The sequence below is a fragment of the Maylandia zebra genome, linkage group LG2, assembly GCF_041146795.1.
Source record: "Maylandia zebra isolate NMK-2024a linkage group LG2, Mzebra_GT3a, whole genome shotgun sequence".
Classification (NCBI taxonomy): Eukaryota; Metazoa; Chordata; class Actinopteri; order Cichliformes; family Cichlidae; genus Maylandia; species Maylandia zebra.
This window is the reverse complement of record NC_135168.1, coordinates 14,271,618-14,285,951: the sequence shown is the minus strand read 5'-3', so window position 1 is coordinate 14,285,951 and position 14,334 is coordinate 14,271,618. Positions and strand designations below refer to the sequence as shown.

Here is a 14,334-nt window from a genome sequence, read left to right as displayed (position 1 = left end):
GTCAGACACATTCACACTCACTTTGTCATCTGCATAAATAAATCATATGGCTGGTGATATGTGCCATGGTGATCCATAGGCATGATCACACGTTTATTTAATTATTTTCAACCCAACAAAACAAATAAACAAAAACATGATGCTGATGCTATGAACACTCCACACACATGAGTCAAGATGCAGGAAAACTGCTCATGGAAACGCTGCACACTCCAGTTATCATATGTCTGTGAAGGTTCTCAGTCATCCAGGTCATCGTAGTCAAAGGAGCTTGCAAAGAAAAGCGTCTGGACTTCTTTAAGTTGCTTGAAGACGTTTCACCTCTCATCCGAGAAGCTTCTTCAGTTCTAAGGTCAAATGGTGGAGAGTCCCAGATATAAACCTAGTGGGAGTGACCCCGTGACCCCCACAGAGGGACAAAAGGACCCCCTGATGATCCTCTAATCACCTGAGCCAAGGTGTGAAATTGGGTGTGGGACCCAATCAGCCAGAGTTTCGTGTGTGTTAACACACACCCAGGAGTTGTTTGCTCAAACACTCTAAGAAATATCTGTGCTGTTAACACAGTTTCATGCTTCAAGAGACACTCTTTAAAGCCTCGTGCTTTGGAACGAACAGCTGGCTTTTCTTTCTCCCTCTTTTCAATGGCTTCCATCGTCAGCACTACATCAACGAAGAGGCCATCATCTGGTTTTCCAAAATGTCCAAAGATTTTCTGGAGGGCATCATGCTTGGCCCACCACCATGTCTCACCTATTGGACTGAGGCGTCTGTGTCTTGTGTTTTCGGTTTGTTTCTCCCACAGATTAAGCCTGTGATAGGACTCCTTGATGAACACAGCTATGTCATTAAGTAAATTAAAGAGTGATCCACTTTCAATGACACTTTGTGTTGTGTCAGCAATCACAAGATTAAGTATGTGTGCATAGCACCACACATGCACATGAGTTGGAGACTGGGCAGTCATGAGTGCTGAAAAGCCTTTGTACTGGCCCTGCATATTTGAAGCACCATCTGTTGCATTCCCAATGCACATGGCCTTGTCTAGATTCAGATGCTCTAAAACTCCGGAAAGCAAGTTTACAAAGTACTGCCCCGTGGATGCTTCGCACCTCACTATGGAGACAAGCCTCTCCTGCACAGACTCAGTAACATACCTGATGATTACTGAACACTGAGCATAACCTGTGATGTCTTGGGTTGTGTCTAGCTGAACAGAAAACATCCCAGCTTTCTGGACATCACTGGCGATGCTCTCTTGAAGGAGATGGCCAAGTGCATCAATCACTGAGTTGACAGTTGTTTTGGAGAGTAGGGTGATGAGAGATCCTCTACCTCTTGATCCACTGGTCTGATGCAACTTCTTGCTTTTTTCAATGCAGTCATTCAAATGTTCTCCAAGGCACATATCATACTTGCCTAATAACACAATCAGTTCCAGAAAGTTACCATGATCGATGGTGTTATCACCTAAAGTGTATGCAGCCTCATTCTCCACATGCCTATAGCTGAGTCCCCTCTTCCCAAGTACTTTGATCACATCCACCATACGCTCTAAAACTTGCCGTCTCTTTTTCACTTGTGCTCTGTGAGCTGACAACTGACTGCCAGCAAACAAGCTCCTGATGTTGCCTTTTGAGCACCTTAAGAAAAAAGCTTCAGCACAGGTCTGGTGTGTATTGCTCTTTTCATGCTCCTCTGTGCGCAGATGTATATGTCGCCAGTCACTCATGCCTGTTATAAATGTGCTGGTGTCAGTCAGCCTTGCAAATGCCAGACACACAAAGCAGAACAATAAATGGCGTTCTTTGCAATAAGTAAGCCACTTCCTGTTGGTGCCATCTTTACAGCTGAACACCCTCATCACAACTGCACTGCTACTGTTCTGCTGTGGGTGGTAATCTAAGAAGGCCTGTAATATGGCAGGTTCAGGGCGAGCAAAGTCATCGATGCCCTGGCTCTCTCTCTCTTGCTCTTCCATCTCTCTCTCCTGCTCTTCCATCTCTCTCTCTTGCTCTTCCATCTCTCTCTCTTGCTCTTCCATCTCTCTCTCTTGCTCTTCCATCTCTCTCTCCTGCTCTTCCATCTCTCTTGCTCTTTTATTTCTCTCTCTTGCTTGCTCTCTCTCTTCCTTTTCCTAAATCCCTCGTTTTGCACAGTCCCTGACGTGCTCTCCGTTGTTGTTTCCCTGCTAATTTTAGCATCACACGGCACAGCTTCTGTATCACGTGGTATAAGGCTCCGCCCTTGTCATTTGTTGAGCAGGAAGAGTGAGCGCTTGTTTTCATGCAGAGTACGTCCCGGATCAAAATGTGAAGTTTTACAAATCACCACTTCTTTAGTGAATATCATTTCAGTCTCAGACAATCTCGTTTCTCTTAGAGGTTGAATGCACCTTCTGCGGATGGCGGTACCACACAGTGTGCGTGGACTTCCCCTGCACAGAAGGCAACTACAAATGCTGTGAATGCTAAATAAAGAGAAACAAATGATCCCTGTTGTCTTTGCTTGATGATTGGTTTGAGTCTTGACAATCCACATTGCTGGCGTTGGATCTTTCAATGGCAGCAATGGCAGGTATCAGTGCTCAAACCTTTTGTGTTTGTTTCCAACAAGTTGCCCACCTCGGGAAACAAAAATGTGTTCTTTCACTTGTCAGATGAACATATGAGACACTTTGACTCTTCAGTGCAGTGTGGAGCCTAACAAAGATCTGTTTTGTGTCCCAGCTGATCAGCAGGAGGAGGAGAGTCTGACGGAGCAGCAGAGGAACATTTTCAGCTACTTGGACTCAGCTCAGCCACTACAGAGGAAACAATGAGCTCAACACAGAAGGTGACAGACAGAGCAGGACCATATGACCAAAGATATTTATCACCATATACATCTGAACATTTGCCATAACGATGTAGCTGACGATAGAATTGACAGCAGACAAAATACTTTACAGCTGCACAACTTTATTAAAAACCCATCAATGTATTTTCACTGAAACAAGCAGCTGTTGTTTATGTGCATTAAAGTTATATAAAAATGTAACAGTGCAAATGCAAATTCCTCGCTGACAGTTTAACCAAAAGGCGTTTCCAGTGGAAACTGGCCGACACATCCTGAGCATAACCATGTATAATATCCACTAAACTTCAGAAGAGGTTATACAGTCGTGGCCAAAAGGTTTGAGAATTGCATAAATATTGAAACCTGGAGAAGTTGCTGCTTAAGTTTTTATAATAGCATTTTGCCTGCACTCCAGAATGTTATGAGGAGTGATCAGATGAACTGCATCGTCCTTCTTTGCCATGAAAACGAACTTAATCCCCAAAAAGCCTTACCGCTGCATTTCATTGCTGTCATCAAAGGACCTGCTGAGACCATTTCAGTGATCGTCTTCTTAACTCAGGTGAGAATGTTGGCGAGCACGAGGCTGGAGATCATCATGGCTGTATCCCGATTCAGGTTCTGCAGCTTTAAAGTCCTCAAGGGCCGCGTACTCAAAGACCGCTAAGGCCGAAGTGCGAGGCTCGTAGGCTCGTGAAATGGGACGTCTAGCCTCCGTCGCGCTGCCCAGGTTGCCTAGCAACCATGATACTAACAGCTGGAAACGTTTCATACAGCTTTGTTTGACAGAAATGAAGGAGAACATATTTAGTTCATTTGTTTCTACATGAGCTCTGTGTGATTTGATGAGTATCTGAGGCTGAGACCACAGGACTGTGAAACATGATTGTTGGGCTTCATTTCTGTGCTGAACAGTCGTTTAAGATTAGCTGTAAATAACAATTAGCTGGTGTTGTTCATGAGACTAAAGTCATCTCACTGTGGTAATGTAAATATAATATGGCCAATATTATAGTTATTATATTAATCACTTCACTCACAGACAAGTATCTGTGACAGTGTGTATACAGATGTATCATATATAAGAGACAAATATTGTTCATTTAATATGTTGGTACTAAATGTGGCTCAATGCTTACATATATGTGTAAAAAGCAAATGTAGGAGCTGTGATAACTGTGTCTGATAGAATGAAGAGTAGACTGATATATGAAATATTCCTTTATTGGGTGAGAAAATCAGACCATGTCATAACTGCTTTAAGTCACACAGAATAGATATCAGAGCCTTAAACAGGCTGACTTCTGCTAAATGGGTCAAACTGGGCAGAAAGTCTACAAACACATAACATCCTTATAGAATATGATGTAACACTATAGATCAACTTAGCTCAGAATATATAAAGCATATAAACAGTTACAGCAATATGATGCAACAAACACAGCAGCTACTGATCCAAAATACTCAAAGCTTCAAAGAACTGAAACCAACATTTATTTTTAGCTCCATTCTGCTGCAGATACAGACTTTAGGTTTCTGAACATTAAACTTGTTGCTGCCTTTCATAGTGTGTAACTTGAAGGCCCTGAGTACTTTCTCCCACACTGAAAACACTGGGATGATCACATTATTTGAACATTACCTAATAAGACTGATTCAGCACAGACAGTTATGTTAAACTTTCCTAGCAGTCCTTCACAAACAGGGAACAGTCTGTCTATTCTCTCCATCTGTCAGCAGCTGCTGGCTCTTCCTCCTCTTCTTCCTCACACACTGCTGAGTTTGTCCTGGTGGATCATCAGGGCTGCAAAGCCTCACAGATGATGTGCAGCAGTGGCTCCCTCAGTCTGTCCTCACTCTGGACACTTGCAGTCGTCACACATGGAAATCAAATGTGTGATAAGCTGCAGGATTCAAACACAAGTGTAACTTATAAACACATGTTCATACTTTTATTCCACAATCAGAGAGAAAGAAACAGAGAGAGAATGCAGGACAGACAGACAGGTGACAGTCTCAGGTGTACACACTGCTACACAACAGCACCAGAGAAGCAGGATTTAGTGTTTGTGTTATTACGAGTGTAAACAAGAAGAGTTCCAGATGGTGCAGTGGACACATGTGTGACTGCTGTGATTAAAGCATCTTTCTTTCAGCTTAACGAGTGAACCGTCAGCTCGTTCAAACACACGTTAAAGTGCGTTTGGCTCGACACCACCGAACAGAGGCAGCAATATAACACAGCTAACATTAACAGTGCAGTGGATCCTGCTTGTGCCGTGATGTTCAGGACTGCAAACCGAGCAGCATCACTGACTTTCAGCTTGTTGTGTTTGTGGATATATGACTGACTTTAATTATCCACAAAATCATCACATTCTCTGTCAGATTAAGGTCGACTATTGAACGGCGTATATTTTAAAGGCTTTAAAACCAAGTTAACGCTGAAAGTACAAACATCACTAATGTCACATAACTCTGCCGACAAGGCATAGCTATGGCTATGAAATGCTCTTTGTGTATCACTTCTTCATTATGAAAGATGTCATTAATGCACTAGTAATGTCTCATCTGGAGTATTGTTCAATCATTTGGTCAGCAGCTAATAAGACAGATCTTAACAGACTTCAGTTAGTCCAGAATAAGGCGTCCAGATTAGTGTGAAGATGTTCATACTATACTAATATTGATCAAATGCATAATAACCTTTCTTGGCTTCCTGTACAGGCTAAAATATTCTATGGCTTACTTGTAGTTCTAAAGAAAGCAATTCTGTTAAACACACCACATTTATTCTGCTCAGCTGCAGTATCCAGATGAAATACATCATCATATTACACAGTTTTCAACAAGCTGCAATTTAGTAAATGCTCGAGTTAAAAGTAACGTTTTGTAAAACTGTTACATTTAGAGCAACTTTTAAGTGGAATAAGTTGCCTTAAAAAATTAGAGAATTATTCAAAACTTCAATGAACACTTAAAAGCCGATTTACAGAGCTTTTAGTTGTTGTAAATATTGTAAGACACGATTTGTTTTTGAAATTTGTGTAATGTGCCTCAATGTTATTGATATTATTATTATTATTATTGATTGCTTATATTTGAACAATTGTGAAACCTCACTGTGGATGTAAGAGTGAAATTATGTGGATATCTTGAATCCACTTTATTGTGTAATATTTTATGTGAGTATTTGACGGAAGACGAGCAACATCTGTTGTGGAAGCTAACGGGGTCCCTTTAGAATAAACAAACATAGGATTTATTATCACTGAATAATTCTGTATAAATCTATACAAATTATAGAAATATGTAATAGGAAACAACAAAATAATCTAAATTATAAAATAGTGTGTGTGTGTGTGTGTGTGTGTGTGTGTGTGATTTTAGTGTTTGAACAGTCATGAATTATCTTTAACAGCAGGTTGGATGTAATGTGTTAGAACTACCAGCAGGTGGGGATAAGAGACCTTTAAGGTGTTTGGTGCCACGCTCCACCTTCAGGTTTAAAACTAGTGTTAATGGAGTTTGAAGGTTGAGTTTGTTCCACGACTGCATTTCACTCACTGCCTCTGTTTGTATCTCTGTCACTGCAGGACCAACATGGAGCCAGAAGTCAGCGCTCTCAGGAGGCCGACAAACCTCACAGAAGAAAGGGAGAGAAAAAACACACCTGTGACGAGTGTGGGAAGGCTTTTACTGTGAGGGCTAAACTAAAACAGCATCAGGTCATCCACACTGGAGAGAGACCGTTCAGCTGTGACTTGTGTGGAAAGTCTTTTTCCTTGAAGGGTTACCTAAAACAACACCAACTCATCCACAGTGGAGTTAAAGCGTACAGCTGTGATCAGTGTGGCAGAGCTTTTACTCACAGTAGCAGCTTACAGAGGCATCTAGTTACCCACTCTGGAATTAAGCCATACAGCTGTGACGAGTGTGGAAAGTCTTTTTCCTTGAAGGGTTACCTAAAACAACACCAACTCGTCCACAGTGGAGTTAAAGCGTACAGCTGTGATCAGTGTGGAAGAGCTTTTACTCACAGTAGCAGCTTACAGAGTCATCTAGTTACCCACTCTGGAATTAAGGCATACAGCTGTGACGAGTGTGGGAAGGGTTTTACTGAGAGGGCTTCACTAAAACAGCATCAGGTCATCCACACTGGAGAGAGACCGTTCAGCTGTGACTTGTGTGGAAAGTCTTTTTCCTGGAAGGGTTCCCTAAAAAAACACCAACTCATCCACAGTGGAGTTAAAGCGTACAGCTGTGATCAGTGTGGCAGAGCTTTTACTCGCAGTAGCCACTTACAGAGTCATCTAGTTACCCACTCTGGAATTAAGGCATACAGCTGTGACATCTGTGGAAAAACTTTCAGCCAGAGAAGGAACCGAAATACACACCTACGCATTCACACCAGACATGATGTGTACTGCTGTGAACAGTGTGGCAAACAGTTTACAACAGACGCACAGTTACAACGACACATGTTTACCCACACTGAGGAGAGACCTTATCAATGTGACCTGTGTGAGAAGACTTTTAAAGCTCCACATCACCTGAGACAACACCAACAGATCCACACCAGAAAGAGACTCTACAAGTGCAGCTACTGTGAGGTATGTATTTATATTGTTATCTTGTCATTTTAGCCTGACTGTTTGGAACAACTCTGCTCATTAAACTGTGTTAGCATGTTAGCAATTCTACTGCATGGAAAAGCAGCTCTGAGTGATTATTCAGATTTTCCTTTCAGTTATGATTTTAGTATTACTGTAGTATTATGGTGGTAGTATTGTAGTTATTGCAGCCCAGTAAACTGAGTGTGTTAACTGAAACAGTCAAATGTAGTTGGACGTCTGCAGAGATGCTCTTTATTTCAGGCGACGTTCAGGATACAAATGTTGAAGGACTGACTTACACTGTCTTTGTGTCTTTGTTTAGAAGCAGAGCGACACAGATGGATCCAGTTCTCAACCCTGTCATCACTGTGGTGGTGGGAAAGACTTTCATTGTGACCTCTGTGGAAAAACTTTCAGTCAGCAAAATACCCTAAAACTACATCAACGTAGACACACTGGAGACAAACTGAAATACTGCAAAGAATGTGGGAGAAGCTTCACCACACCAAGTGATTTAAAACAACATGAACTGATTCACAGTGGGGTTAAAAAGCACCTCTGTGATCAGTGTGGGTCATCCTTCACCACTGCAAGTCAGCTTAAAACACACAAACGAGTCCACACAGGAGAGAAACCACACAAGTGCAGACACTGTGACAGAAGCTTCTCACATTCAAGTACTTGTAACAGGCATGAACGTGCACACATGGAAGGAAACTACAGCTGTGACCAGTGTGACAAGAGCTTCAGGAATCTCAGTTCATACTCTGCACACAAACGATCCCACGTTACTAATAAACTGTTTCACTGTTACCAATGTGCCCAAACATTCACCTCATTGTCTGCTCTGTGCAAACATCAGCGCGATCACTCAGGGCTGAAATCACTCCCATCACTGGATCACAGTGAATCTGAAGACACAGAAAGATCCTCTGGTTTCTGTGTCAGACTCAAAAAGCTTGAGATCAGGCTCCACAGAGTTCAGATAGAATCATTTAAACTTGTGTTGAACTGAACTGGTTGCTGGGCTGAACTTCTACATAATACAGATCTACATGGGATCTTTTTTTCTGTTTTTTACTGAGTTAGTTTTGTCCTTTTTTCTCTGTCCTGGTTTTGCTCGTCTGTAAATGATTGAAACTCAGTCAAATAGTTCATTGTTCTCCAGCAAAACGTTTTGGAAACTCATGTTTAACCTTTAAAACTCTGACATGTTTTAGCACACAAGGCTTCATCGGGGAGTTCACTCATGATTGGACCATGAGAACAAAGGTTTTTAGTTCTTTCAAAGAGAGTCTTGGAGATGTTTGATGTTTCTGTTTTTCTGAAACCACCTGAAAGAAAAACTATTTTTCTTGCTTTATGTAGTGTGGAAGTTTTTAATGTTTCTTCATCTGTGATGTTCTTGAATGTGTTCACGTGAAGATGGTACAAATAAACTGTCCTTTCAGCTTTAGCTCCTAATTTATTCATTATTTATGGATGTAGCACAGCAGCCGTCTCTTGATTAACACATGGAGGGCTCGGGATCTGATGGTGTCGTCTCCCTAATTTGCCCACTCAGTAAATCTCACTCATGGCCAAGAAATTGAAATAAACCTTGTTTCCCTGCTGGATAGTGATCCACTGTAACTCTGCTCCTCCTTCCTGTTTAGGATTTCTGTGGCTGAAGTAAAGTTCCCTCCATCCATCACTTATCCCAGCTAACCCAAAGTGAAATAAAGTTTTGCTGGTCTTAAAAAAGCATTACAATAATGGGCATTACCAATGCAAACTGAATGATACAGAAGATGAAAGAAGAGACTTTGATCAGTTAATAAAGCTCATGATCTGGATTCATTGTGGCTGCTACACAGATACTTCTGGGTCACTTCTCTCAGTTAGGAACCTTCCTCACCAAACTGACTGTTGGACCACACCCCTGGTTTCATGAGAAATAGTTTCAGCCATGATTTCTCTTCCTGTATTTCAGAGTAAAGACTGAAGTGACAAATGGAAGCATGTTTAAAAAACACAATGTGAGAGAGACGTTGAGGTCCTTAGAAGTTACCCTGGGTTTTTCTGTCACCCTGCTAGATGTTACACACCTTGTTATTGGACTGATTTCTACTGCTGGACTACTCCTGCGAAGAGTAACAATACTCTTACTAATTCGCTCCCTTTCACACCTTTGGGGATATTTATTTTTGTGTTTGCAGCGCTGTGAGCCAGAACAGCGAGAGAAAAATCTGCAACAGCGACGAGCCGAATGCTTACGTGAATCGCAGCAGCTGCACATGTGCTACGCTGAATTAGAGGATATCTTTGCTCTGGATTTCTATTTCTACTTTTTCATTTCTATATGAAAGATGATTCAATTTGCTAAATGTTGATGGCTCTTCGTGCTCAGGTGTAAATGAGACGTAATATTTGCTCTTGGTTTGGTTCTCCTGTACAGAACCTTGCAGTACAACAGAAACCTAAAAACATTATTTGTAGTTGTTATTCTTAGTTGTTCTGCTGCCTAAATACCACAGGGTCTGATTATGAAGTTATTGAGCTGCACATTGTATCCTGTCCTACCAGACGGGATAAAATGTTGGACCTCTTTTACGGATCGGTGAAGAATGCTTATAAATCCCTCCCGCTTCCTCCTCTGGGATCTTCTGACCATAACTGTGTGCATCTTCTGCCCATCTATAAAACTGTCTTAAAACGAGAGAAGACAAAGACTAAGGATGTTGACATATGGTCAGAAGAATCTGTGCTTACCTTGCAGGAATGTTTTAAGTGTACAGATTGGGAAGTTTTTATTCAGTCTTGTGGAGATGATCTCGACGCTTTGGTGGATGTTACTAGCTCCTGTGCAGTATTTTGTAAAGACATGATTATACCCCGTAAGCGCGTTAAAATTTACGCTAACAATAAGCCATGGGTCACTAAAAGTGTCAAATCCTGTTTAAGGAAAAAGAGACAGGCCTTTAAAGAGGGGCTGTTACCGATTTTCAGACAGCCACCAAGGAAATGAAAATCGAGATCTTGAAAGCAAAACAGACAAAATCCTTCTTGAAAGCAAATTTGCTGCAAAAAATTTGGGGTCTGCCTGGACTTGTATGAAAACCATAGCAGGGTTTCAAAATCCCCAGAGCAGCAGTCAGGTCATTTTAGATGTTTTAATTCAGACAGAGATTTTCAAATGCTTTAAACATGTTTTCTGCTCGTTTTAGTTCTTCTGATTTCAGCGAGGATATTTGGGAACTGAAACAGAAACTGAGAGATACTCAGCACTTTATCATTGAACTCAGCGATGTTAAAAAGGCCTTTCATACAGTCAATGTGAACAAGAGCCAGGTCCTGATAATATTAGTGGCCGCCTAATTAAATCTTTTGCTGATGAACTCAGGCCTATATTTCAGGTTATTTTTAACAAATCCTTGCAAACACAACATGTGCCCTCTCTTTGCAAAGAAGCAGTCGTGGTTCCTGTCCCTAAATCTAAACGACTTCAGGCCTGTTGCCTCACTTCAGTTGTCATGAAAGTCTTTGAAAAAATCATCAGAAATGTGATTATGAAGAGACTGAAGGTCAGCTGGATCCAATGCAGTTTGCATACAGGCCCAACAGAGGAGTGGAGGACGCACTTTTGACTTTACTAAATCTGATTCTTAAACATGTAGAGAGTAAAGGGACTTTTGCAAGACTTCTTTTCATAGATTTTTCTTCGGCTTTTAATACAACACAGCCCCATATTTTAATTAAAAGACTTTTAGAACAGTTTGAAATCAGGAAAAACCTGGTGGGCTGGATTTTAGATTTTCTAACTGACAGGTCACAAAGAGTGAGAATAAATGGGGTTCTGTCTGACCCAGTGTTCTCCTCCACAGGTTCTCCTCAAGGCTGCGTCCTATCGCCCTTATTATTCACTCTCTATACAAACATGTGTCAGGGCAGACATGAAAACAGGGTCATTATTAAATATGCAGATGACTCTGTTATTGTCAGCTTACTGAAAAAGGGTGAAACTAACCACGGCCCAGTCATTGATGACTTTGTTCAGTGGTGGGAGGAGTCTTATCTCCAGCTGAACATATCTAAAACAAAAGACATGGTTGTTGATTTTAGGAAACAACAAAATGGGCACGGAGTCACTTTAATTAAAGGTCAGAAAATAGAGCAAGTGCAATCATATAAATATCTTGGGACCATAATCAATGAAAAACTGAACTTTGATCAAAATTGCAAATCAGTTTGTAAAAAGGGTCACCAGCACCTTTATTGCCTTAGGAAACTTGTTCATTTCCACATTGACCAAAAAATGTTAACTTTGTTTTATCGTTCTTTTATTGAGTCTGTTTTATCCTTTTGTTTGGTGGCATGGTTCGGTCAGACCTCTGTCACAGAGAAAAACTCTCTGAATCAGATAGTGAGATGGTCCAGTCGTCTGATAGGTGAGCCACAGTCTTGTTTAGCCTCCCTGTACTCTAAGCAGGTACAGAGGATGGCTTTAAACGACCCTTAAAAATGCTTCCCATCCTCTAAGGGGTGAATTTCAGCTTCTTCCCTCAGGACGGAGGTTTCTATTTCCGAGATGCAGGACAAAGCGTTATAAAAATAGCTTTGTCCCCGTTGCTGTCACTGAATTAAATAAGAACTGTTTTTGATTCGAAATATTAAAGTATGTGTCACAGTGAGTTTTATATATTTACTAGGTATGTGTGTTTTTAAAGGGATGTCAAATGCTGTCATTTGTCTGTAAAGCAAATTTACCTTGCCTTTGGGTATAAATAAAGTTACCTTACCTGCAGACGCTGTGCGCAGAGGTTCAGGAGCAGAAGTCCCGTTGTAAACATATCACGGCAGACCCGACGATGTTTGCATGAACGCGCTTTTTTTAAAAGTCAGGTCAAGGCTCCAAAAGCCCAAAGGCGATATAACAGTTTGTGTTTGCTACATGGATCATTGTAGTTCAGCTTTCCTTTGTTATATTTCTTTAAGAGCTCAAAATGTGTTCATTACATAAATCAAATGTAATTTTCTCTGTAGCACTTCATGGATTTCATAAGCAACACACTGTAGTTGTTCACACAAAGCATAAAGGTAAAAACAATATACACAGTGTTATCTTCATTTTAGATGTCACAAAGTATTTGCGGCTCCCAGTGTTTTCCCGAACCCTGACCCTTTGCGTGGAAACCGGGTCCAAAAGGCTCTTTGGGTGTTAAAGGTTGCTGACCCCTGCACTAGGCCCACTAGTCCCCAGAGATCAGGAAAAGGGCCTGAGGGTGCTGTGTTTGGAGTCTGCTGGTTACAGTGTGCAGGACCTCACAGGCTGCTGCAGCGTTAGCAGAGGGCGGGACATACACAGCTATCATAATCACGTGTGTAAACTCTCGTGGTAGATAGTACGGTCTCACGCTAACCGCTAGCAGCTCAATGTCCTTACAGCATAGCGTCTCTTTGATAGAGAAATGCCCAGAGTTACACCATCTATCGTTCACAAACACAGCCAGACCCCCTCCTCCCTTCTTACCACTCTCCGCTGTTCTGTCATAAGAGGCTCAGCAGCTAAAGCAGCACACCTGGGTCTCCCAGCCTATTAAAAGCAGCCCTTTGCTTCACCTGCTTCACTAAACATTATTATTTTAAGCAGAGTGGTGTGATTTATGTAGGCATTGCTGTGTGACAGGATGACTTTTCTTGCACACCCACCAAATGAGGGCGCACATGCTTCCACGCCCACTGGTGACTGCACACATCCTTTCAAGGAAGCATTTCATTCATCCCTAACAAATGGAACAAAACACTGTGCAGCGTGTTCAGGTTTGAACGTGGCCCTGGCCTCTCTCTGCATCCACCTGGCACATGCAACACACATCCACTCCCTGCTGAACTGCTTGTATTTGATGTGTTGAAGTTTTGGTAAAGTTTGAATAAATTCCACTTTATTTATAGGAACATTTCATCTGTGGACTCCTGCTTCCCCTCTCCTTGAGCCAGTTTGTGACGGGAACATGACATAAGAAAAGTAATTTATCCCTTTTTGATTCTGTGTATCTGGCGCTCATCCAGTGAGTTCACACTTGGCAGAAACAGACTGAATTTGTCTGGAGAACTTTGGCTTCAGCCAAGTTAGATAAACACACTGTGTCTCTGTCAAAACAGCAGTGTAGTTGTGGCACCCCTGTGAGGGAATGACCACATTAATATTATTTTGTGTAAAACACTCATGTAACGGGACATTTTTCATTGCTATATGTATTTATTTTCCGTTTCTTTAAGAGGATAGAAAATCCATGTAACAGGGATTCATTTTATGTTAGAAAGCAGTGAGGGCGGAACTTTGGTGCTTGCTCCGGGGTTTCGGGGAGCAGTAAGTGGAGCCCACCTTCCGCTGCTTCCTCAGACACGTTCTGGAGGAAAGCAGAGACGCATCGTGTCTTCCTTACTCTGCTCTTCACCTGCTTTTACAGGTCGGTACACGGTGCTCGCACCGAAAATGTTGTTTATTGTCACCATGGTTACCCACGTTAATGTGAATGGGAGAGTTAAGGCGGTCCGCCAAAGTTATTTATATGTAAACACGGGAGAAAACCAGAGGAGTGTCCCGCGCGACCGCACCGCGAGCCCGCTCGTTAGGTGGAGCGCTCGTGAAGCAGAGTCAGTGCGCTCCTATGCTCTGTGCAAACGTGTTGTAATGCTCCAATCAAATCAGTTCTGTGAGATGTGAATGTTAATAGTTCTGTTAAAGTGACTGAGTAGATTAGCTAGTGTAACACAAGCACTCTGAGCAACTCTGTGTAGCTAACAGAGGCATTCATGGGTTGATTCAACAAGCTGTGTTTCATGATGCACTAAATAGTGATTTTGCCAGTAAATTACTGGAGGGAACAAATGTAATGTA

At 41.8% G+C, this 14,334-nt stretch overlaps 1 protein-coding gene across 1 annotated transcript; it reads left to right on the top strand.

Annotated features, from left to right (window-relative positions):
* The first annotated feature begins 1,034 nt into the window (after positions 1 to 1,034).
* Positions 1,035 to 9,624, top strand: LOC143413767 (uncharacterized). The gene is made up of 6 exons (XM_076877212.1): positions 1,035 to 1,148; positions 1,211 to 1,275; positions 2,765 to 2,835; positions 3,360 to 3,400; positions 6,435 to 7,451; positions 7,777 to 9,624. The coding sequence occupies exons 1-6, from the start codon at positions 1,035 to 1,037 to the stop codon at positions 8,467 to 8,469; spliced, it is 2,001 nt and encodes a 666-aa protein (XP_076733327.1). The 3' UTR covers positions 8,470 to 9,624.
* Positions 9,625 to 14,334: the final 4,710 nt, after the last annotated feature.